The sequence below is a fragment of the Hypomesus nipponensis genome, chromosome 13, assembly GCF_054491055.1.
Source record: "Hypomesus nipponensis isolate SF chromosome 13, ASM5449105v1, whole genome shotgun sequence".
Taxonomy (NCBI): Eukaryota; Metazoa; Chordata; class Actinopteri; order Osmeriformes; family Osmeridae; genus Hypomesus; species Hypomesus nipponensis.
In genome coordinates this window covers 6877653-6904134 of record NC_140373.1, presented here as the reverse complement: position 1 = coordinate 6904134, position 26482 = coordinate 6877653, and the positions used below count along the sequence as shown (strand labels likewise).

The 26482-nt window shown below is 44.9% G+C and overlaps 2 protein-coding genes across 3 annotated transcripts in view; both read right to left on the bottom strand.

The window, feature by feature from the left end:
* ank3b (ankyrin 3b) overlaps positions 1-12194 on the bottom strand; it is a 91120-nt gene extending 78926 nt beyond the window's left edge. The window contains exon 1 of the mRNA XM_084670994.1: positions 12013-12194. Within this exon, the coding sequence (XP_084527120.1) occupies positions 12013-12048 (36 nt within the window). The 5' untranslated portion in view covers positions 12049-12194. The remainder of the gene's footprint in view (positions 1-12012) is intronic.
* Positions 12195-16624: 4430 nt separating this feature from the next.
* Positions 16625-25314, bottom strand: rhobtb1 (Rho related BTB domain containing 1). 2 transcript variants are annotated; one of them, XM_084670205.1, is made up of 10 exons: positions 25135-25314; positions 24911-25014; positions 21838-22023; positions 21059-21646; positions 20515-20888; positions 20201-20319; positions 18050-18200; positions 17497-17585; positions 17238-17343; positions 16625-17073 (listed from the first exon to the last, which is right to left on the bottom strand). In XM_084670205.1, exons 1-10 carry the CDS (start codon positions 25312-25314, stop codon positions 16904-16906), a joined length of 2067 nt encoding a protein of 688 aa, XP_084526331.1. In that variant the 3' UTR covers positions 16625-16903. The 2 variants fall into 2 exon arrangements, with proteins under 2 accessions (XP_084526331.1, XP_084526330.1); XM_084670204.1 differs by having other exon boundaries at positions 20515-20920; positions 21094-21646.
* Positions 25315-26482: the final 1168 nt, after the last annotated feature.

Below are 26482 nucleotides of genomic sequence, written 5' to 3'. Positions count from 1 at the left end.
TTCAAATCGACAACCAGGATTTTTCACAGTTTAGGGGGTCTCTAAAGGGTGTTAATCCACTCAACTGGGGATTTCCTTTCCTAACAATCCAAACACTTATTTCAAATATCCACCCATAGACAGACAAGGGGTAAACATGTAATTGACATTGATAAGAAATACCACATGTGTAGTATGTGGATGTGGTATTACTGTAACTGTGTCAACAGGATAAAAGGATGCTGTGTGTCCCTAGCAACAGGTTGGTAAGGTAGGAGCAGTAATGGGAGCCTGCTTAGAGATAACATCAATCTCTCATCTTCCTTCCTTCCCCCTCCTCTCCCCTTTTCTCCTCTCTCTTTCTTTCTTTTCACCCTCAGTCCTCTCCTTCCCCTCCTCTCTTTTCCTCTACTTGTCGTCTACTGTCTTCTCTATTTTATTTTCCTCTCTTCACTCTTCTGACCTCCTCTTCTCTTTTTCCAAACTCTCCTCATCTCTCCTCCACCTTTCTCCTTTTTCCTCTCATCTCACTTCCCCTCTCCTCTATTTTCTCCTCCACTTCCCCCTTCTTCTCTCCTCTCCTTCCCTCATATTTTATTCCTCATCTACCACAAAGAGAAACTGTCTCTTACAAACTACTAAGGTATATCTTCCCTTATCACCTCCTCTCCACACCCGGGGGCAAACAAAGGAGGTACCCTCCATCCTCCCGACTCCCCCTTTCTGAGCCAGCACCTGTTACTCACCCATGTAAGAGACCTGGGGCAGAATCCTCCCCACCCCATTAGCACATAACTGAAAAAGCTGAGCAGGCAGGAAACACAGTAGTAACACCATGTAAAGTTCTGCTTACCAAGCAGGTTCAATTGCACAACATACTCTCCAACCAGTTTGCCCGGCCAATAAATTCTAAAGTCTTAGCCAGCAGATTGTGCCCCCTGGAAGTGTTGCAGAAGCGGAGAGGAGCACACTGTTGAGTGTCATCCCTTTGCTCGAGCAGCTATTGTTTTAAGTGGATGCCGTTGCATTCTCTCTACAGGAGCTACAGGAACAGGTGCCTTTAGCCTGTCCATTGTTTCTGACTGTTTTTATAAGAACAGCACTTTCAGAAATCGGTCGCTGTGATCCATCATTGCATTTAAAGTGTACTTGCTTCCAGTACAACTCTGTGTTACATGTTGCCTTCTGTAGGATCTCAACGACAGCCCAGTGCCAGAACAAACCTAGACTATATACATACTTGCTTCAGGACAAAACACTAAATACGTTTCATTTCATTCTCAGATCAACAACAGTACAAAACATGCCATGTCTTTGAAAAGAGCTTTCTGTTTTCTTTCCTCTCCTTTTTCCTTTCTCAAACAAATCAGTATCTGTCAGCACACCAGTGTGTTGTTTACAGACACCCAGCTACATTTATCTTTGTTGATAAGAGCAACCTCTAATAGACACAACAGAGATCTCAGTGGATCTCTGGAAGATCTTAGAGGGTCGCCTGTTACCTTCTTGCCTTTCTTCTTGCGGTGTGCGGAGGCAGTCCTGGCTGGGGTCTTTTCCCTGGCCTCCTCACTCATCCTGGCTTCTGGACCTTCACTGGTCCTTAGTCCAACATGAAGAGCACAGCAGCAGAGGAGCGGCTGCTTCTGAAGTGTGGTGCCGTGAGTCCAGAACTCAGAGCTCCCTAGTCCATGAGCAGAGCAGCCTGCCTGACTACTTGCCCCAAAGCCTGGCTAGCTCACTGGGTGGATAGACCAACAGACTGAGTCTCTCTCTCTTTCTCTTTCTCTCTCTCTCTCTCTCTCTCTCTCTCTCTCTCTCTCTCTCTCTCTCTCTCTCTCTCTCTCTCTCTCTCTCTCTCTCTCTCTCTCTCTCTCTCTCTCACACACACACACAGACACTGTCTCACACACACACTTTCTCATATACACGCTCCACGCTCACACAAGCTCATGCACTTTCTGGCACGCTCATACACACAGACACACACATACTTCCAGTCTCTTTTACACAAACACACTCACGCACACTTTCTCCAGTTGCAGTGCTCAGCCTCCGGATGCCTCTATCTCCCACACGCTCCGGAAGTCAGGGAGCAGAGCTCTGATGAGAAGCAACAGTCAGAGTCAGATACACAGAGAGATGAATATTAGTATGAATCAATAATCCGTGGGTTACAGTAGTCACTTCTGCTCTGCTGGTTTGGCTCGGTTCAGCTACCCACCACTCTCACAGCTACGTGTAGAGTACTTTTCTGCTGGCTTCTCCCTCTCTCTATTTCTCTCTCTCTCTCAAGCTAAATGGCACTAATGGAGAAAACTCCCTCCCTTGCTCTCCTTGGCATGATTGGGAGGGAGGGTGGGAGGGAGACAGAAGGAGGGTGAGAAAGAAGAGAGAGAGAGAAAGAGGGGCAGGGACTCAGAGAAAGAGAGGGAGGGAGGGCGAAAGGAAGAGAGAGAGGGAGGGAGCGATGAGGAGATGGTGAGAGACAACCACTAAAGGAGAATGAGAGACAGATAAAGAGAGAAAAACAGAGAGAGAAAAAGGTTAGAGAGAGAGACAAAGAAAACAGAGAGAAAAACATCATAAAAAATCAGTGAGAGATGGTGTGAAAGACAATGAGAGGGCTGGATGTGAGCGAGCTGTTGGAGTGATGTCTCTTTCCTCTCCACTATCTCTACCCACACTGTCCATAGCAGAGTCCACTCTGTCTTTTAGCGAGGAGCCTAAGTCCTTCTCAAGAGGGGGCAGAGGAGAGAAATACACGCACCAGAGACAGGGGACTGACTGTCCCTCAGCGCTCCCGGTGCCTTGGCACTCGCCAGTGGTGTCATCATGACTACCACTACCTCATACTCACCACCCATGACACACACACACACACCCTGTGGCACCAAGAGAGAGAGGGGAGGGGTTAAGGGAATCCCTACATGAGACAGACATTTCTGAGTCTCCAATTTCCAAGATTTTTAATAAAGAACCTAAAAATGAGTCCCTCCTGGTTTTCCTGTAATGATGGATTTTCCCAGCTTGCACCAAACTCCCAGCACAATTATATCTGGATCAAGCTCCACCCAGTAAAACCAGACCACATGTAGGGGGCATCAGACTGGAGCCGGACAGGGCAGCATACCTCCACCCCCAGCTAGAAGGGTGTGTGTAGTAGGGAGGGGGAGGTGGACGGCTGGTGGACGGAGGGGGGGTAGCTGTCTGTTTTCATCCCCATGACAGCTTCAATGACTAGATCAGTGGGGAGGGATAGACCTGCACAAAAAATGGTCAGGACAGAACAGTGGTAAGCTGGAAAGGGATGCGATCTGGCATCGTTGCAACATTTACATTCTCAACCTCTGTCACCATTTTTTTAAACGGGCTCCTTTTTCCTAGCATCATACTGACGCACGTAAATATGCTTCGACAATGTGCTCAGAGGCATGTGTGTGAAAGCTGGTCCTCTCCTCTGAGGGTACGACTGAAGTATAGATCCAGTTTCAGACACGTCTTCATCCTGAAGCTCCAAAGGAAGGTTCTTTGTCTCCCGCTGAAGCCTCTCCATTCTGCCCTCTGCTGGACGTTATCAGTCACGACAGAAACAAGATCACAGCAGAGTGAAAAATGTCCTCTGTTCATTAAGACTAACAGGTTCAGGTTGAAGCGCTGATTGTTCCTTTAATCAGGGATGATTTGCAAGACCTGGACAGATGTGGCTGATTCTATTATGTGGATTGCATACATTGTGTGCTTGATTTGCTTGTGTGGCGTTTAGAGAAGCAACAAGCACATTCTGTTTAATTCAAACCAATATCAACAGATGCTGCCAGAGATATGCAGAAACAGCACCGTATTCCCTCCATCTCTCCTTCCATCCCTCTATTTCACCCTCCCTCATTCTGAAAATAACACCAGTCCTGTCGCTCCAGTGTTCCTCTGCCTGCCTCGCCCTCAATTCACTCTGGCAGGACTAGACTACACACTAACACACACACGCTAACACACACACACACATACCCTCCCCCCCCCCCCGACACACACACAATCACAAACTGGATCTTAGGCTACAGTGTACTTAACCCTTTTATAGCCTCCAGTCTCCTATCTTATTTCCTGTTTTGGCGGTTTGTGAAGCCAGCCAGAGTAAACACAGGAACCACTTGGTCAGGGCATACCTCCTCCAACGCCATCCAAACCCATCCACATGTTGATTATATAAGCAACACCTGTATTCCACCTTGTTCAGGGCTCAGAGGTGCAATGTGATGTTACCTCTCTCTGGCCCACTCTGCCTCCCACACACAGATGCGCTAGCTTATGTCAGCACACACATATGCACATACATGAACATGCACACACATCCACACGGACAACAAAAGTTCCTGGATACAATAGCTTTAATTGCTACCAAAACAAAACGTCAAGCGATGTTTTTTTTTTTAAGCAACCAGATTAGAGGCTAAAAGCTAAGATGTATTTGTCTTTGTACATATTTACTGTAATCCACACAGCCGGTTTGCAGTCTAAACTGAGATGGCATAATGCTGTTTGTTTTAGGGAGATCGGAGATGCCAAAACAACACTCCTCTGCCAGGGTTTAAAGGTCACACCCCGGCTCGCAGGCACAGATGACAGCCAGGGAGAGTCTCTCTTCCAGGAAACCCAGAGAAGACTGTCAGCTCTTAATGTGGATGACATAGACAGGAGTGTGGAGGGATCTCCTCACTTGGAGTGTCCACATCCCACTGTGCTAAGGAATGTAGCACTTATCCTTCAGTCTATAAACACCACTGTATTTTCTATTTTTCTCTCCCTCTCCCTCCAACTTCCTCTGTCTGTCTCTCCCTCTCTCTCTACAATGAAGCAATAGGACCAAATCTACCTGTTTGGGGAAAAATAATAATAATTTACACACACAACTTTAAAAGCCACAGTATGAGCGCTGTCTTTGTTCTGGGTTGGTCCTATCCACAACTAAACATCTTGAGAGGTCATCAAAAGTCCATTTGAAGCATGGGATATTGTCGGATATGACTATAGGTCTATTGCATTTACATTTAGTAGATGCTCTTATCCAGAGCAACTCAAAGTAAGTACAGGGACATTCCCCCAAGGCAAGTAGGGTGAAGCGCCTTGCCCAAGGACACATCATTTGGCACAGCCAGGAATCAAACAGGCAACCTTCAGATTACTTGCCCAATTCCCTAACCGATCAGCCACCTGACTACCTGTATTGTCACAGATGAAACAAAATAGGAAGATGATAACTAGCTATATTTTAGTCTCCTCCTCCTTGTTGATGATGAACTGATTTCACTTCAGGATCTGTTAGGGTCCGCCTTGGACTCGCCATCCATGATGAACTATAACGTTCAGTATCTCACTCACGTCCAACACAGCACCCTATTAGAGCAGCTTACATATAACAGTCTAATGTGTGTTCATGTCCCCAAGCTTGACTCTCCTTTCTGTGTCTAAAACGGAGAGAGAGAGAGAGAGAGAGAGAGAGAGAGAGAGAGAGGGATGCACAGCACAAGTCATGGTTTCACACTAGTGAGCTACGAGTGTAGTAACAAGATAAAGGGGCCTGGTTCTTTTTTGTCGAAACCAACATAAAAAATACCGCTATGGGACTTTCCATTAATGAGTAACTGGAATGTTCTAATATAGGCAATATGAGATTTGATGATTCGCTGATGGTCCACTAAACTATCACAGGCATGTTCAGACAGGGTACACTAAAGATAATGTCACCTTTTTAAATGTGTGTGTATGTGTGTGTGTTAAGCACGTGTCACTGCATGCATGCGTATATGTGTGTGCACTGTGCAATCACATTTTTTCCAAATCGATCTTGAACATTCCTCAGGCTGGCAACTCCCTAATCAAACAAGACCTTTCAAGGCAACTTTTACGACCAATAAACCAGCCCCTTCCACTGGCATCCCACAAAGCAGGATGCCTCAGAACATGACTTATTCAATAAACCCATCGCCAAGGATACGGCCATGTGACATAGCTGACTACATAGGAACATCTGAAGTGCACCGATTAGGCCTAGCAGCAGCACTCAGACACACAGACACAGAGCCAAACCTTGGATCAAGGCCGGATCATTTCATACCCATTCGGATCATAAGTATGTTACACAATAACTACTTTTTGGATAGAAAAGCTAAAAAGACTTGAATTGAAAGACAATGCACAGGATGTTTCTGCATGTTGTGGGAAGCCACTGGTATGTGCATACACAGCCCCAACAGAACGCTGGGGATCAGTCTCTGATAAGACTCTCGTGTTGCTGTGCAGCACATCAATGCAACTCCAGAGAACATCAGCTGTCAGAGTGCATCTCTGTGTTCCCTGGCTAGAGAGCGAGATGGGTGGGGGACATGACACGAAAGATGATGAGGACTAATGAGCTAGATCTACTTGACATGAGAGGAGGATGGGAGAGGAGAGGAGATGGTGTATCCCCCCCATATCAAAAAGGTTTAGTTTCCACACTACAATACAGCATTGATTGTGAAACCGAAGTAATTTGCCTGGGTTGAATAGATCATATCACCATGACATCATAAATCTGGTTCAGTGAGCTGCCCTCTCCCAGATTCGAGGTTGGAAGATAGCTGTTCAACAGACAGCCTGAGAGAACAGCATTCTAGAGCTGGCACATTCAGTCATGTGTTGACAGATCTAGTCGTGTTATTTTAGCTTTCTGATAAGATCAGCCCAGGTGAGTGCTGAGAAGAAGTCCCCATTAAAATGTGTTGAAACAAACGTACAGATAAGAGAGATTTTACAGGAAAGGGTGCTGCTACTGCCAAACACAACAAGGTTGTCTAAGGCAACACTTCCATAAGTGGGCTCAATATGACCATCGACGTTCTGTCAGATTCTGAGAAGAACAGAAAATAAATGTTACATGTGACATGGTGGGACAGCTGCATTCTACTGATAAGAGACATTCTACAAGAATCTGTCCATCACACTGCCTCTATTCAAACCCAGAGGACGATGATGACCCACGTGGAGGAAGACGAGGAAGGGAGGGTAAAGAAGGAGAGAAATGGAGACATAATACAAATCCATGTGACTTCCTGAGCGGGAGTTCCGTGCTGGAATATCACCATGGTAACAAAAACAGCATGGTTTCTCCATGACAACCTGCAGGCAAAGGGAATACTAATTCATGAGCTAATCAAAGGGTCCAAACAATCTGCCATGATGCTCAAAATAGATTCTAAAGGGATATCTAGAAGCCATATTAAATCAATCTGAATAAACAATGTGTCAGTATTAAACTTCTGGTTTCACTTGTGTCTTCCATCTACACATTTACCTACATAGACGGTGAGTGTTTGTGTGAGTGTGAATGTGTCTTTGTCTGTGTGAAAGAGAGATAGAAGAACAAAGAGATAAGGGGGGATAGTAATGGAAAGGGAATATGTTCCAGGAAGGTAGGTGTTCAGGCCTGGGATATAAGCCAGCTGTTGACCTATCTAAACTCCATTCATGTTTACATCCAACAGGTCACTTAGCTTACACCTGTCCACGGTTGTTTACTGTTACATGAAGGTGTGTGACAGTGATATACAGGCGTGATACAACCGTACCGTGTTGTGCTGGTGTGTTTTAACCTGACAGGTGCTGTGTCAGCACGTGTTACCATAATGTTACCAGATACATGTACAGCTGTTACAGAAGATGGCCAACCTCCTGCCTGACAGTAATGACAACCACCGTAAAATACCAATTTACAAGACAGCAGCTGTCATTCGGACCCCTAGTCGACCAACAGGTCAGTAAGGCTCTAAGCATCTGAGTAGCTTTAGATTAGCACTCAAATGAAGTTGTACAAAGCAACTAAAGAAGACTCACTTGCACTTACACAAATTTCTATCAAATAACTGTGTAGTCTCTCTTTGTTTGGGATTAAAAAAAAAAGGGAACTCCTACTCTCCCTTCCCAGAAACACCCTCAGCTGAGGAGAAAGGAGGATGTCCCCGTTGGTGACAGATCTCACTTCTGCAGACCTAGCCACGGTGTAAGACTACAGTAGAGTTTAGTAGAGTACTCATCAATGATGTAAACCAATTTTGGAGAAAAAAAATTGCAATGCAAGAATTGAAATGCAAAAACACAATCATTTACGTTTTGGAACAGGTCGAGTTCAGTTTGGGACGGTTCATTTTGCACTGGTACTGGGACAGTGAGGAAAATAATGAGTTGTGAGCCCTGACACAGCCTAACCTCACTGGTGACTGATTAAACTCCAGTCAGTCCAGCATGGGAGTGTCTCCACAGAGCAAACACATGTACTACTGCTTCATAGATGCTAACATGCTTCACAGCTACACACATGTTCACTTGCTCTCACACCCTGTAATTCAGCTCTAAACATATAAAGCTACCATGACATGATGAAGAATAACAGTACTTAATCCCAAAATAATAATACTTTGAATGCACGTATAATATGACCTGATTTACATATACAGTTTGTGTTTATGATAATGGTAACCTGATCCTTCCACATGGTGACACGAGGGATACAAGTTGGTCAGGAACAAACACATTAGACATTTACCAGACTAACCACAGGCTAAAGAGAAGAATCCGGTTGGCTTCAGCTAAACACATCTGTCACAAAAAAGACTTTTGGGAGCAAGTAGACCATCACTAAACTACCCTTTACTCTGAAGTCATGGTGTAGGATGGTCTAATTCTCCCTCTGACAACCAGCTAGCTACACAAAATGAGAGAGCTTCTTGTTCCTGGTAAATCATTCAAGCATAACACCTTACACAGCACACATGGTCTTTCAGGACACCCAGAAAGAGGGAGAGAAAGAAGATCTATGTCTTTTTTTCGAGTTCACAGTCAGATTTATCACTTGTCTTTGTCTCACACACAGAACATGAGTTGAGCGCTTAATGTGGTTTCACAGCGAACTCCACTGAGGTGCACAGTCAGAAAGTAAAAATACGAAATTTGATAGGTACTGAAAGCAATAGTGTAACCAGAGATTGAGAACTTTGTATAACCCTGTTCGAGGCATTAAGGTTGTGGTCATTCTTGTGGTCAACAGTAAACATGGGGGTTTGTTTGACATAATTGTGATGACATAATTGGACTATAATTGGAATAATGGCAGACATAATATGTTGTTGTGACACACTCCAATCATTGAGGCATTTGCAAGGGATTGTCATGTCTAAATATTAGTTTTTTTTCTGCATCCTCTCAATGCGCAGTTCTTACTTTCAGAGAAGAACTAGCTTGGTATTGAACGGTCATTCTTTATGTTACGAATGTCACACCAGTTAGTCTTAGTGCACGGCTGCTTCAAAGGAAGATGAGGATCAAAGACACCATAAAGATAGGTGGTTGACTTTAGCCCCAAGTGACATTCATAACTGTCTGCTTGAGCTGATGATGGTCTTGTGCTTGTGTGTTTACTACCTTCTAGTACAGACAGTTTACCTGCAGGCAGAGAGGCTGTATGTTTCATGTAGCAGGTACGTTAGAAGCCCTCAGAAGTTTAGGATTACGAAATGGTATTCCTTAGCATGCTGCACTGTCTACGGTATCTTCCTTTGGTGTTTTACGAGATAGAAATGCAAAGTAGTACAAGTGTAGTTTTACATTGTGATGAAGAATTATTAACCAACGTGTCACCCATGTTAAAGTACACCAATACTGCCAGGATAACTGACTCCTCCCAATTTAGACACTCATTCAAGAAAATACCTAAAGCTTCATAACTGAGATCAAGAATAGGCATCACACAAGCTATGGTGACAAGGAACAATGATGAGATTGGCTACTGTGGAAGAAATTGGGATTTTCTGTGTGCTTACATTATTCACTAATCAATAGAACTAGTCATTGGATACTAGAATAGTATATTAATAAGACTAGATGTGTCAGGGTTAATGGATGTTCGGGGTCAGGAGAAAGTACTGGCTAAACGTTCCTTGTCATGACTACAAGGAGAGCTCCAACTATGAACTCTGAAGTCTGAGAGTTGTCATGTGTTGGGAGCAGTGAATCTCTCTGAGACTGTTGTAACATCATTACTGCCTGACTGTCACAATCCATGTTTACATTCTTGTACCCTATAAAATATGGTCTTCAGGTTTTCAGAGAGGAGAGAGACATGGTTGAGACCTAAGCCTGGTGTTGTGTTGTCAGTTATTGTCAGAGGTCTGGTTTTCTCTCCCAATCTGCAGATTGATGATACTTATGAAAATCCAGAACTCAACTGAATTTAGTCAATCCGTTTATGAAGAGACAGACAAAACACTTTCTTCATCACTACTCAATATATAATGTGTTATTGTGAAACAGAAGGTGGGTTTCTGGTTCAAATCCCAGCCTTGGTGGGATACTTTGCTAACTGCCAACATACCTTTGAGCAAGGCGTGTTTGCCACTACAACGCCAGATGTGTCTATTCTATTCAGTAGTTAGTACTTCTATCTGAATACTAGCTGTCAGTGAGATCATTACAACAGCATCAGTTGTGTCATGACATCAGTCACAGCTGTGTGGCAATCCATACACGCACACACACACACCCACACACACACATACACACACACTCATAACATCATGCTGGTGCAAGTCAGCTGCATTGTTGTAGAACGTGGTGGTGCTACTACAGCGCCAAGGGGAAGCCCATGGACCCCCTCACTCCTCCGCTCCAGCCCAGGAGACAGTGACACAGAGACGCATTCATGCACCAGTGGGGTTCAAGTAGATACTGGTACAGGGGCATATTCATCCGCCATATCAGGTCAAGCAGAAACTGAGACAGTCATTCACCATTCTGGATCAAGAAGGCTGACAGAGGGAATCATAAAAACTACCCCTGTGGGGTCAATGGGAGCCTGACAAAGTGCTTCATTCACGCGGGACCCATTGTGTCTGTCTGCGGCGCTGCTCGCCCCGTCACTGCCCAGTACATGAGGCTCTGACATCATCAGCAGGATCTCTCATCCACTTGTCTGTGTTTCAGGGGGGAGAGACGTTTCTACAGGCGAAGGATGGGGGTGAACGTTATCATGACAGCGGAGAGACGTGTTATTACATGACCCCTTCTCTCTGCCTTTGCACTGCTGAGGTCAGTTAATGTTCAGTGTCTCTGTTTCCCTGGATATTGGCGTATGAGAGCTTGTGGTTATTCATGGACTTCCTTAATGCTAAATATTGCTCCTCCAAGAGAGGTGAGAACCCTTGGCCATGACCCAGTGACTACTCAGAGATCGCATACACATCCACACAAGATTGGATGGAATCAAAGTGTTTAGATCTCTATTTTTCAATACTGTAAAGCACAATTCTAATAAAGCAGACTAAAGTCACACGTCTTGATGGCAGGGATCACCCAGTGTGTTTGCGTTGTGCTTACAACATCATCAGTCATTCTGTTGGAACAATTTGACTTAAGATCAAGTCTAGCCAAACATCAGGAGTCTTAGCTGGCAGTGTATTTACAGTTCATAGAGATTCATTATTAGACAATACATTGTTTATATTACAGTACAATGGCAGTAATGGTATGTAGGTATTTTCAACAAATACAAAAACGAGTTACCCCACACATCATATTTTTACCTGCATATGTAACCGATAAGCAGTCATTTTCAGTTTCGTGCCATAGCAAGAATTAAAACAATTTATACAAAGTGAAAATGGTATACATACATTGACAGGAGTGATTAGTTGTAAACACAGTTAAGAGACTAGTTAAGAAAAAGCATAAAACTATTAAAAAGAATGCATTCCACGTTTGCGGTTAATCGAGTTTAAGAATTCAAGTGACAGTTTTTACGACCTTTCGTGTCGAGACCTCTTGATTCAAATTTTTCAAAACAGCAAGTGAAACCACTCCAGTGTGGCACATTAAACTGAATGCATTGGCCATTATTAAAACTCACCAATATGCAAAGTGCACATATAATGCACATATAAGTATTGCAGGAAAGGACGACAATTGTAATCCGCAATCAAGCGTAATAAGATTTACTAGACCTCTCACCTGCTCGTCTCCGCGGTCACCTGTAGCGGAAGCCATGTTGGGGTCGAACTTTTTAGCTTCTCAGAGAAGCAACTCTGAAGTCTTAACGTATAAAAGCAAATTTTGTGTCAAAGTAAATGCGTTGTATCAAATCATGCGTATCACATCTAGTATACTTTTTCTACTATCCCAAAAAGGGGAAAAGTCTAGACCAGGTCCATACAGGGCGAGTCTTGCAGGCAAGCCCCTATCCAGAAGAAGCGGGCAGGTAATTCTCCTTGTACTATCGGTTTATAACCACAGCTGGCGCGGTGCGCTTTTTACTATGCAACCAAAAGGGGTGGGTGCGGCACAATAGTTGGAGAATGACAGCATCAAACGACGATGACATTGTAAAGTCAATGCTACATGCAACTAGAATACATTAATTTTGACCATATTATTTCAATTATTATTTAAGTATTTGAACAACGGAGGACTTGTTAGTCAGTCGGATCTAAAGCTTCCCTGAAACTAAGCACTAGAGGGCGCAAGAGGATCAGACAGCTGCAGGTCACCTCAACCCTGACTGTTTTAACTATTACAACCACTAGCCTCTGCATTCTTGTCCAACGTCACCGGTTCTCAGGCACAATGATATCTTGAACACTGGTGGTTTAGTTGTGGTCTGAGAAAACTATATGGTTGTCTAGTTGTGGTGTGTGCAGGCCATGCTGTTTGACGGTCTAATGTTTTGCTACAATATGGTTGGGTTGGGTCCTGGTCAGAGATCTCCGGTGAGATCTGTCAGGCTATGCTTTCTCATACTCTGCAAACTAGAGTTTATTATGCACTAGCTAATCTCAGACATGACTGGCCTATTGGTTTTAGCACTAATCTCAGACAGTTAGGGAGCAGACACACCACTAATTCCACAGTATGTTCTCAAGTCCCACAGACCTCAGATCTACTGTTCTGCGCTGACCTGTCAACATCTTACACAAGCCAGCTGCTGCACATGCATACAGGCACGACCAGTATTTGTTGTAATTACTTTTAGTAATTTGCCCTATGTCTGTGTCTGTTAGGTCATGTTTGAGTTGATGATAGATTGGACTGTTCTGTGTTTCTGTTCAAATCAAGTGAGTCGGTTTTTATTTAACCATATAGTTTTTTTAATAATAATAATAATTCAATTAAAAGTCCCCGTCCCACCGGGGCCTTGTCTTCCCAGGTACGTGCCACACTGCTCATCATCCTCAGCTGTGATGGTGATGTTGTTTGGTCCCACCCCAGTGACCTGGCCCAGTGAGCTGAAGATGTGATTACTGTTCCGGTTCCTTCATTTAGCCTTGGCGTCCCGCCGTAGATCCAGCCAGCAACTGCCAGCACAGGGCATTAGTGCAATCCTCCACTGACACACAAACCCATCGCATGTACTGTCTTACACACACATACAGGGACACACTCACACACACACACGCGCGCCGCTCACTGCTCCCTCACAAGTCAGGTTATGTAATGGGATTTGGTCTCTGTTTGGTCTCTCTTTTTCTTTATCTATCTCACATAAACAGGTTAGGATGGCTGGCTGTAGGATGGAGGATGTGTGGAGCTGAGGAGAGCAGAGCCGAGAGACAAGCTCACAAGAGCAAATGTTCTATAATGTTCTAGCTATTCTATAATGTCTCTGTGTTCTGTAAAATCCAGAGTCGATGCCAGAATGTTAGTGTCAGATATTAGCAAGCTACTGTACAGACAGCATTTGTGAAGAAGAAGGGCTTCTATGTACCATGGGCCAACCTCTGTGTGTGTTTGCCTAGTGTACACAGAAAGATCCGGATCTTGATGCCAGCTAGCTGTAACCCTGTTCAAATGCCAGTCAGATGTGATGTTATGAACACTGGAGCAGCAGGAACACTGGGCTGAGCAAAAAACTCTTGACAGCTTTGATCCAGGATGATACCCTCCTGACTGAAATAATGCCAAATCCCTCTCTTTCTTGCTCTCTCTCTTTTTTTCTCTCTCTCTTTCTCTCTCTTTCTCTCTCTCTCTCTCTTCCAATTTTCTCTCCCTCCCTGCAGTTTACCCCAGAAGTGTTTCATAACAGGAACAGATCCTTATGACCGCTGTAATATTTAATTACTCATGGGCCAATCTCAGGTCAGAATTTCTGTGTCTGTCAGTGCACAGGACACCACCGTTACACCAGCACATCCTGTGCTACTTACAGAAGACTGCATAGACTTCTCTTTGCAGTAGCTTCACAGTGCTGTAGCTCTGAACACCAAGCAAAAATAGGCATGGCTGTTAACAGAGTGAGATCCAGCCTAGAATAGTAGTTATCAACAGCCTGATTTAGTTCCTAAATACAATGAGCAGACTGTCAGGCTGACACTTACTGTAGAAAAATGTGTTGTTGTGAGTGTGATAAAGGGAGAGTTGCAAGCCTCGAATAACCTCCTTGCACATTTCATGCATTCAAAGTAAGGGACAGCAGAAGTGAAATCAATTATTTAATGAACAATAGTTGCTTTAAAAAAAATAAGTAAATCAATCAATAAATAAATAGATACATAAATAAATCAACAACATTGATAAGGATAATGACCAGCAAGATCAAAGGCTTTTGACAGCACAACCAAATGAACCAGCCACTTGGTAATTAGCAGCTAACAACAGGTTTGCAATAATACACACCCAGAAAAAGACCTTCAACAATCACATGGCATCATCTATTTAATATGTTAATATCTACTTATCGCTTTGGTTGACTAAAGAAATGTCTAGCTACTGCACAGTATGGTTGATAAAACACATTATATTTTCAAGTATCAAGTTTCCCCGTCTTTGCAGACCAAAGGAGACAATTCCCCCTTAGCCTTTTGGGTGGCTTAAAAATGAAACAAGCTGGTGTTTTACACATAAACACCCACATAAATACCTAGGCTCACAAGTGTTGTTCTACTGTCACACATCCATCCCCCGTGCTCACAGAGTCGTCACAGTATAACCATGACATACAGTCAGGGTTAAGGTCAATCCTGAATCCAAATGACGATTGTTTTATTAGGCATGAAGGGAAATATTCCTTTTCCATAAGATTAGTTTGTTAAAAAACTTTTGTGCATCTTTTTTTGTCGACGTTACGTTTTAAATTAAACTCACTTGGTTAAATTTAGATGGAATAGACCCCAACCCTACAGTGCACATTCAGTACATGTCCATGGTACAATACTGCAGAACATCATTTGACCTACTGTATGTTCCTCTTGTCAGCAACAATCATCTGTGTAATAAATAAAGTTACAATCTACTGTATGTAACTGCACAACAATGGTTATAGTGATACAATATGCAAGTACTGGTTAGGAGCTGTTTCTGTTGTGTTTGTTATTTATAGTCTAGGTCCATTTCAAGTAAACCCTGAACTAATGAGTTGTGCTAAGCCCTTCTATAATCATAAATAGACAGCCTAGTTTGACCTGTGACCTACACAGTCAAAAGACTGCGCTACAATATAGGATAAGAGAAAATTCAAAAGAAAGACAGAGGATTTTGTAGAAAAATAAACTTCAGTTCTATCTGCAGTTGGGTTGTGAGCTAGTCAGTGTGTTCATCTCTGGAGCAGCATTAGTTTAGACGGGGTCCCCTGCTGAAGGCAGCGGGACAGTTTATTGCATTTATAGTGTTCAATCTACCCTTAGCAAAAGGTTGATTCATTCCAATGGTCTAAAAAACAATCCCAGAAAAGGTTTGAGGCAATGTGAAAAACCCATACTACCATCAAGAATCTGACCAGTGGTAGATGATTGACTTAGAACATAGGGGTTGGAGTTGGAGAGAAGCACCCTAATGGGGTCTTCAGAACAGGACAATGTGCTAACCACTGAGGATGAACATGGTTGGATTCATCTTCAGTCTCAGACTCCCAACTCACGGCCGGTGTCATGGTGTCTTCAAGTGAACATACTCAGATAATCCGATAACATGCTGTTACATCTCTAACCGGAAGCAGGTTCTGTCCTTCCCAGTGTGACAGTAACATCTGCACCCCAGTAGTTAATAGTATCAGCGGTCATCCAAGGTTTTAAGCACTTAATTTAAACATTAATGGATATTGAAAGATAGGTAGACCTTACAGGTCAAAACCCAGTTCTAACAGGAACATTCAATGTAAAGGTGATTTAACTTTGAAGAAGCTTACCTTACCTAAGTGTATCTGACCCTAAATGCAGTATGCCTACTAAGAGGACAGAGGCTCCTTACTGACCCCCTGTGTTTATACTCTCGGAGGTGGGAGGCGGATATCTAAAGATGGAGATTTGAAAAACAGGTTTACAATCAACAACTACTGTAATACAATCCCAGCCACTGTTGGGAAAGCAGCCACTGAAATTTAAGTTATGTTAACCAATGAGAACGGCCCTTATTGTTTGGACGCACAAGCTGTGCTTCAAACAGTATGGAGGTCGTTCCTGGGGGGCAGGGGATGAGGTGGGTGGTGGGGATGTGGGTTAGAGGTGAATGTAGTACAGTGCATTCGTAGATACATCATCTGAGCTGAAAGACAGAAACAAGGGTTGGAGGAAAAGGGTGAAGGAAAAAGGGGGGGGGGGGGGGGCTGTAGATAGTCTTCCCTGTAGGACTGAGGGGTCAGTTCAGATCTCAACTCACTGGTCCGTTGTATTCTGATCTCATCAGAACTCAAATAAATGCAGATGTGGGTTGAAGGCTGTATTCAGCCTCAATGAATCTCAATTCAAATTCTCAAAGCTGGACTGTGACATTCCAGAACCATCTGTTCTGAGAACTCCTTCACCTCAAGTGAATGTCCTGACAAAATAAACATGAATTAAACCACAACAAACAAGACTGAGTTGAGATTTGAGTGCCCCCCCCCAACCCCCACCCCACCCGGAGCGTGATGTCTTCAGGCCACCGCGGGGGAGGTGCTCCAGAAACACCATCTGCGTCGCGATTGGTGCTTGTTCATGACCACGTCCTCCTTCGCGCGTTCCTTCCTGACGCGCTGGTAGTGGTCCTCTTCCTTCAGGTACCACACCGGCGGCCAGCGATGCTTCTCAAAGTACTCTTGGTTCTCTAAGCACACACACGACACAGACACGCACACAGGAGAGGACAGTCACGACACAGACACGCACACAGGAGAGGACAGAATGAACACTTTGTAGCAGTAAACACTCGCACACTTATTCATTCATTCATTTACAACACAGACTGATCCTGTCGATATGCTGTCTTACCAAGAGACTTGGACTTGATCTCTTTGCGGTAGTTGGCACAGACATTATTGTAATGAGTGCAAATGTGATGCAAGCACCAAGCTGCTAACTGGTTAGCATTGTGGAACTATGGGAAAAGACCAAACAGAACATATCTTAAAATAGAAAAATAGTTTGAACAGTTTTTGGTATGAAAGAGCTTGAAATGTTTTCAGTTAAATCACCATGCTACCACTCCTTGGTAAAACCGGAGCAACTACTACAACTAGTAGTTACATACCTGAGCCAGCTCCAGGTATGTAAGGACCTCTCCATCCATGTCCTGGCCATCTTTAGAGGCTTTCACCAGCTCACAAACAGCATACTGCTCTGTGGGGGAGACAAGCACAGGGAAACTGAGACCAGGTACAAACATTAGCACAGCACAGACAAACACACAAACTAGCACACGGGAGAACTGTCTGACTTCTAATATGAATAAACCATGAACTGTGTTTCGTAACCAGAGTGAAATGTCATATCCCAGGGATGACACAACAAGGTCTCTCCACAAAAAGAAACAACAGCCAGGATCATACTGTTGCCAAGTGGATATTTGTGCCATATGCCACAGTACACAAACTACCAGAAATGATATGGTCGAATGGTATATACGACAAAGGGATGCAGTTGAGTTTCCATAAAATAGCGTGTGAGAGTGCGCTCAGGGTGTCCTGTTCTATGGCATGGTGTGCTGACACCACTGGCACACTGCTGATAAAGCACACACACACACACACTCACACACACACACACACATGCACGCGCACACGCATTGCTGATGGAGCAGCGACCTGTCAGGGCTATGAGACGAGGAAGGCACAGCCTGTTGGCCAGAGCAATGAGCTCCATGGGGTCCAGTTCTGCCATCGGAGACAGATGATTGGTGTACAGGTACTCCAAGACCGCCTGCATACACACCCTGCTGGTGTTGGGGAAATAAACCTGGAAACACACACACACACACAGAGAACAGAGAGGAGTCAGTCATAGCTCCACATCATCTCACTGTGTAAGTGTTTAGCAGGCACACAGGAATCCAAGTCTATTTCTCCATCAAGTATTAGCTAGGTGATAAAGACTTCCAATCCTAAGGAGAATTCATGTTCACAAGACGCCAATGGGCTTACAAGACTGATGTTAGATTTGACTGAACTACATGCTATCCCAGTGTTACACGTCTGATAGAAGACTATAAAATAATGTTTGGCTTAGTGTAATCCCTAGGATATAACAATGCAGTGAGGTGGAATGGAGACTTCCTTCATTTTTCACTGTTGACACTGGTCCCTAGTGTCAGTCGACTCAGCTAGCATTATGATCTTGTCTCAATCTCATTCACTGATCTCTCTTCCTTACCTCCGCAACTTCCCCTCCTCTATTCCTTCTATTCCTTTTATCCCTTCCTCTTCTCCACCTGCCACTCTAATCTGCCTGGGATCGATCCCTCCCTCACCCCGCCCCAACATTACTAAGCACATTTTAGCCCTAGTCAAAGAGAAATCGCTACATAACTCATTACATAATACACCGTCAAGGGCAAACTGGGCAGATTGTGCTGCGTAGGATGGAAAGAAGGAGGGGGTAGTGGGAGGAACAGAGGGTTGGATTGAGGGAGGGATGGAAAGGGGAATGGAGGGATGAAAAGGGAGGGGGACAACAGCAGGAGCAGATTGTCTAGGCTGAGTGTGTGATTCAGAGATAAGGGGGGGAGGATGGAGGGAGGCATGGACAACAGCGAGCCCGGTTTGTGATTTGGGGATGGCAGGAGGTGAAGGAGGGAAACAAGAGAGAAAGAATGAAGAGAGGGAGGATACAGAGGGATCTGTGACCCAGGGAGGGTTAACTGCAGGGTTGGTAACAACCTGTCGGATCCAAACCAAGCTGCTCTAATTGTCATGGCGGCAAGCAACCAGGTTACACTGCCAGCCACCTGACCTGAGCTGTCACAATGAATCATATTATGAATTACCTGTAAATTGGGCCCATGTTATTCTTATTCCTACACGTTTCAGCTCGCATGCTTAACATGAAAGAGGCATGACCTCTATAAGCTACTGATGTTCAGTGAAATACTCAGGTGAGCTACAGTAAACAGTGCTCATGTAGAATTGACATGTTCCCAGAAAGAGACATTAGGCTGCTCCCTGGTCGGACAGACTTTTTTTAAAATCTGAATGACGTCTGCACTTCCTCATTACTGTGGCAGGCCTGTCTTGTCCCCTGGCTGGCTGGCAACTACCTGGGGCTGTGTCTGGAAACCACCGCCAGAGAAGCAGCATGGTGTGATCTCCCCCCCACTGGGGAGAGAGAATGGCCTGCTTTGATCTTCCAGTTCTGAACCTGTGAGGGTATAGTCTGGATCATCATATCTTGGCGGTTTTGGAGGGATTTGGGATATTGTATTCAAGTAGGCTGAGGGGCACAGGATGGCAGCCAGGAGCTCATTTCATGCACAGGGAAGCCAGTTCAGGAGCCGTAACTTACGCCTGTTTAGATGCTGCTTTTCTCCATAACAACAACAACAGAACAAACATACTGTGGAAGTGTGCGTGTGTGTCTTGGTCTATGTGCGTCTGTGTGTGTAGTGCTTGACGTTGTACCATCTGCTCAAAGCCTGGCAGCATTTTAGTGGTAAAGCTTCACACTGGTAATGAAATCTTGGGTAAACACAGGTGGGCACCACAAGCTATTATATAGGGTACCTATTTCATGCTCTACCACAATACCTATTATACATTATACCTGTCTCACTCTCTATCTCAATACCTATTATACATTATACCTGTCTCACTCTCTATCTCAATACCTATTATACATTATACCTTGATCATTCTCAATGCCTTGTTAGTCACAGTACATTTGCCAGGCCCGATCACATATGTAACTTTCTGTCTCATTATCTACTTTTTTCACACCTTTCTGACCTCCTAGTCAGCTCTCACCTCGTTGTTGGCACTCTCCAGGAATGCTCCCCCGAACAGAGCAGCCATCCAATCACAGCTGGAGATCAGCAAAGGCTTATGGGCATTCATGGTACCATCGTCCAATCGGAACGTGACATCTGGATGCAGACAGCAAAACCAAAACATATTAATTAAACCTTTCCAGGGATTTAAATGTGAAGCAAAGACATTTCCAAATGTGAAGCAAAGACACTGATATACTGTAATATACTAACTCTGACTACTACACACTATATTTACGCTGACTAGTTCACTCTTATGACTTGTCTACTACAATAGTCCCAATCCCTGACCTGTGAAGGTGTTCTTAGCCAGACACTCCTTGATGCGATTGGCCTTCCTTACATGGAAGGCCTTGGTGATCTCCTGGTTCATAAAAGCCTCCTTATTCATGATGTTCTCCACCATCATCCTCAGGTCAAACACCTCCAGGATCTCCGCTATCTGGGCAATCTTCATCAGGTCACGCTCCCTCTCGTCCAGCTCCCCTGTGTAGAGGAAGCGCAGCACGGCGCTGAAGGGTCCCAGCTGGATGGAGTAGTCCATCTTAACCACGGTCATGGGGGCTAGCGTGCTAGTGATGGGGTTAGTGACACTCTCTTTGTGGATGCTGTAGAAGGCCTTGCTCCAGGAAGCCAGGGACAGCTTGGTGCGGCGGTGCTTCCCACTGAAGCTCATCATGCGCAGGGTCCCGTCACTCTGAGGGAGGAGAGACAACTTCATTAGTATGTATGCAGCGGACGTGAGGAAACTGCGATTCAAGTGCTCTCAAGTGGTCGGATGCAGGGAACAGAGGTTTACGCCCGGTCAACCCCTGAGTTAAAGCCACCTCAGAGCAGGGAGCAGGGGGCGTCGGCTGGGGCCGTACTGACCTTGGAGGCACGGAGGGAACAGGGGGACAGGTTAGGCAGCACGGCCACTTCCTCCTCGGTGTCCAGGCTGAGGGTCCTCATCAGGTGGTCCCTGCCGTGACGCTCCGTGACCACCAGGCACTGCGACTCGTCCGAGAAGTCCATCTGGAACAGGTCGTAGAACTTGGAGGAGGACGTCGACAGGTAGATCTTGTGGGCAAACACGTGGATGTGGTCCTGGAGGACAAATAGGACGTCGGCGCAGAGCGGGCTGTCCAATAAGTGACGAGGGCCCTCGTGGTTGTAGGGGATGCACTCTGGGATCTTGATGAGAGGGGGCGGAGCTTTGGGAGGAAGGAAGGGGGCCTGGAGGAGGGGCTTCTGGACCTTGCGGAGGTGGGACTTCCAAAACTGGAGGTGGCGTCGGGAGATGAGGGCAGCACGGATGGCATTGTCGAAGATGTCTTTGACGCCAAACTGGTCAAAGACGCTGGTCTCGTAGTAAGGAATGCCCAACTCCTTGGCAACCTCCCTGCCACTCTCAGGTGGCAAAATGTCTCCTGGCTTGATAGGTCTGGGGCCGAAAGATACAAAGAAAGCTATGTGTAAGTGTAACAGAGGTGGTCTGTGCCATGTGAAAGACCTGGGCTTGAACCCTGCTTCAGCCACATAAAGAATTTAATACTGCAGCTTGCTTTACAAAAATAGCAAGTGTTTATTGACTGAGACTGCCAGTCCAGATGTTGTCTGCTGTACGGCCCATACCTGGCGAGTGGGCGTCTGGCCCGGTTTACAGCCTCCAGGTCTGCATAGCGCAGGTCCAGCTGGCAGCCGACCAGGATGACGGGGGTCCTCGGGCAAAAGTGCTTGATCTCCATGTACCACATGGTCTTGACATGATGAAGGGAGTTAGGGTTGGCTATTGAGAAACACAGGACCACCACATCTGACCTGGACCAGAAACGGATGGAGGGATAGAGAGAGTGAGGGAGAGATTGAAAGAGCGAGGAACAGAGATAATGTGTGTGAGAGAGAGAGAGAGAGAGAGAGAGAGAGAGAGAGAGAGAGAGAGAGAGAGAGAGAGAGAGAGAGAGAGAAGAGAGAGAGAGAGAGAGAGAGAGAGAGAGAGAGAGAGAGAGAGAGAGAGAGAGAGAGAGAGAGAGAGAGAGAGAGAGAGAGAGAGAGAGAGAGAGAGAGAGAGAGAGAGAGCATGAAGGTTAAATAAATAGCATACTACCAGTTTGAGGGGTACTGTAGGTCAGAACAAGGGTATTGGTGGAAATTTAGAGTAACAAATATCCTATCCCTTAATACGAAAAATAAGGATCAAGGGCAGGACAGGACTGCACTCTACTAGTAATATGCTCATGTACTCAGCCCTTGTGGGTGTGGCAAAGTTACATCACAGGTTAGACCCCAAGCTGTCACCATAGCAACACCAAAGTCAGTAGTGTGTCGCATTTGAAATGGAAACAACATTGCGAGCAGCTAATCATCAAGGTTGGTAATGACGCAAATATAGTTATAGTTATCGTCCTTGGTGTGATCAGGCCTTTAGGCTCATCATCCAGATAAGAAGGGAGCGTTCCAAACATTTCCGAACATTCCCGGAGTGTTCCGGAAGCCTGTCATTGCCAGCCAGATATGGCAGCTGTTTCATTAAATAACTTCCTGGTTTCAAAGTAAACCCTCTCCACAAACAGCACTCTGCTGTAGTCACCTCTGTTCTGCACACAGATTATACTGATCACCAAACTCGTGAAAAAGTACAATGTTCCATCATACACAAATGTTCTACACTTGATTGATAGGTATTATTTGGTTGGTTTGCAAAGTGGTGTAAATATCCTTAATGGCTGTGCAGCCATTATCCCAGAGACTTTCAACATGGCCATTCTTCAGAGGTCCCAGCATTGGAAGTTTGCGTGCAGCACTGTCTGACACCAGGAAAAGAGCACCACACAACACAGCACTGATCACCATCAATGACACTGGGGAAGGCACACAGCCAGAAAGAATAACCAGCTATTTGACTTACTGCTCTTCTGACTATCCGAGTCCTGCCACAAAACCCATAGGAACCCCCTACAGGTTTAAACAGAACAGGAACAGAACAGGAGCCCAGTTATACATTTAGCGAGTTGAATCGAGATTTGCAACCACTTCTATTTAAATGTCTTAGACCTTTCTCACAATATTAAAGAATGTGTTAATAGTGTGTTTAGATGTTACCGTGTGTGTGTCTGTGTATGTGTGATATGGGACAAGGAATGTGTGTAGTCTAGCCATCATCACTGTTGTCTCTAACACGCCCAGGTGTTGTAGAGTTCATACACAACAGTCAGAATAGGACAGCAATGGCAAGCTGAAAGAAATCAATCAACCAATCAATGAAATTTGAAACTGCAACTAAGGCCAGCTTTTCTCCGGTAACTGTGTGTGTTTATGAATGTGTGTTTGTGTGTGTTTGTTTCGTTTTTCAGATATGCTGAATCTCCTTCCGCCATATTTCTTTGAACTCATCATTAATTCAGCTATATCCTCTTTTAGGGAAATGTTTGATCAGAAGGAGGTTTCTCCTCACTATCTTAGTGTTTCTCTCTCTTACTCTCCCTTTATCTTGATATATATTCCTCTCTCTCTCTCTCTCTCTCTCTCTCTCTCTCTCCCTCTCTCCCCCTCTGTCTGGCGTTTTGACAGGTGTGTAGAGAAACAGTATTCCCTATGGAGAGGTAGCTATTCTCTACAGCAGAAAAGAACACAGGGCCAACTGTGCCCTTAGAGCAGCAGCCCAGTCTCGAAGGTCCTGCACAAACACAGCCAGCTCACAGCCAGCTCACAGACAGCACAAGGGTGTCAGCAAACTGGGCCTGAGCCCACTGAGCCGGCTGCTGTGGTTCCTCTGGGCCGGAGCTGTAGTCACTCTCATTACACATAAGACACGGCTACATCTTTTTCCATGGTGGTGCCAAGCCCAATCAGATCGACAGAAGGTACATTTACTATTGTCGAAGCCATTTCACTATTTGATTACATTTATCAAAAGTTTATTGTTTGTTTATTGTTTCATATTTTTCTGTTTTCAGACATTTGGGCACTCCTCACTCTGGCAGTACATGGTAAGGACGTGCTGCTGTCTAGGAGGAGATGTGTTTTTTGCAGTTTTCCCCCCCCACTGATGCAGTCTTTGATACTGCATCAGTTGAGTTGATTGAAGAGAACATTTGATGTATAAACAAAGACCATAGATTATTTGCTATGTTGTGTTTTTCCTTTGTGTTATTACTGTCATGTTTAACGGGAACAAATAGTTACACAGTCTAGAGGATTGACAGTGTAATTCTGCCTGAGGGTTGGCTGGCCCAAGGACACAGCAAGAGAGAGGAAGAGAGAGAGAGAGAGAGAGAGAGAGAGAGAGAGAGAGAGAGAGAGAGAGAGAGAGAGAGAGAGAGAGAGAGAGAGAGAGAGAGAGAGAGAGAGAGAGAGAGAGAGAGAGAGAGAGAGAGAGAGAGAGCGTTCAAGTGCAGCCATATAAGACGAGCTACTCGGTGCACACGCTGACCACTGCACTAAATCAGGTAGGAAATGTTCCCTAATTACATCCAGCCTAAAACAGAGACATCAGAGAAAGGCCTGCAGATTCACCATGTGCAGCAAAGCTTTGCCCACAGTAGCTTTCAATGTAGTGAGTCCAGCCCAGCCCTTCCTAGCCTATGGTGCAGACTGTCCCTTGCCCAGTCCGGACCCAAACCAGCCCACCCTCACCCCCAGAGACATCTACCATGGCCACACAGGACCACGGGATATAACTGCACTCCCAGTCCGGGCCTTGTCTTACCTGCCGTAGGCGAAGCGTCTATCCTTGTGGTGGTCCCCGAAGGTGTCCCACAGTCTGAGAGACACGCTAACCTCGTCCACCACATCTCTGGAACGCTCCAACACCTAAACACAGAACAGGTGTGCATCAGTCAAGCAGAGATATCAATACATAACCAGTCAACAGGTAAACATGTTACCAGCAACAGCCAGCCAAAGCCCTCCCCTCCGTGTAGCCCCTCCTACCTCTTGGCAGACACGGTATTGGTCGATGGCCCAGACGGTGGGCACGTGAGTGGCCAGCAGCTGGTACTGGGTCAGGGTGGTGTTGCAGGCCCGAGCACAGATGAGCCGGGTCTTCCCCACTGCATTGTCTCCCACCACCACACACTTGATGGTCTCAACATTGGGCCTCTCGTAGTCCATGCTGCAGACCTTGGGGAGAAGGAGGATGGGGTTAAGACATGGTCTGAATAATCACTGCTGACGGAGATGGGCTTTCTGCTGTTTACCTAGAGCGAGCTTTGGAACCTGTGTCCTCGTAGAACACTAGACAGCTGGACATTGGTCAATCTGGATAGATTCAGTATAAAACATCAGCTACTTGAAATCACTGCTATCTCCAGAACGGTTAAGCTTGGCTGTTGCTACACATATCTGATTACATGGATAGGTGTCACATTATTGACGCTGATCTTCAACAATCTATTGTCTATTGCACAAGAGCAGCAAGCCATAGGTCAGAATTACTACAAGACAGGAGGGAACATTATTATCCAACCCTTATTGACAACCCCTAAGTCTACATACATTAACCTTCAATACAGTTCATCAATGCTCCGGGCCCTGAACAACAACCAAGCTCTGAACTGGTTTCTGTTATAGAGAGCTGTATATATCTTAATCTTACATAAATAGGGCAATCTCTCTGTTAATAACCAATACTCATCAAGACCAACTCAAGAGACACCCCTCCCAAACCAAGCTCTGTGCATAATTATTTGCACAGGGAGTGCTATGACAGACTGACATGTTGTGTAACAGTTTGGGGTCACACTGGGAGGTCAGCCACCTCATAACACTGTAGGGGCAGCATTGGCTGAGTAGCTTCTAATCTGCTCTTGAAGCTGCTGTTATGATCACAGCGATTCCAACAGTGTGCTGAATGTAGTATGCTGTTAACATATCAATTAATTAATCGTACCAGTATGATGTCATAATGCTGATATAAGGTTTAAAATGTGTCATGTTACTGCTATTATACATGCTGTCATAATATGGTATGTTATGTTGTCCTAATACAGAAATATTGTAATAATGTTATTGGGATTTTATCAAACTGTTATACAATTACAAAGTGTTATTCTGTAAATCTTTGTTGCTGTTCTGTATGTGTCATAATACTGTAATAAAATGGTTACGATATAAACATATAAAGAGGCGATTGTGTAATATATAATTATAAAAGTTATGCTTAATCTGACAAGTTAGACTTGGATATTGTTGTAAATAACGTCTTTATTTCCTTTTATTCAGAAGTTAGTTGATGTGACAATAATATAGGTATGGACGCAGAAAAGACGCACTGTGCCCT

Excerpts from the sequence above, each read along its gene's own strand:
- rhobtb1 (XM_084670205.1), bottom strand. The coding sequence starts at position 25,314 with ATGGACTACGAGAGGCCCAATGTTGAGACCATCAAGTGTGTGGTGGTG. Across the intron at positions 22,024-24,910 it reads AGACGCTTCGCCTACGGCAG|GTCAGATGTGGTGGTCCTGT; the intron begins GTAAGACAAGGC and ends TTTCTGGTCCAG. Across the intron at positions 17,344-17,496 it reads CATACCTGGAGCTGGCTCAG|TTCCACAATGCTAACCAGTT; the intron begins GTATGTAACTAC and ends CTTTTCCCATAG.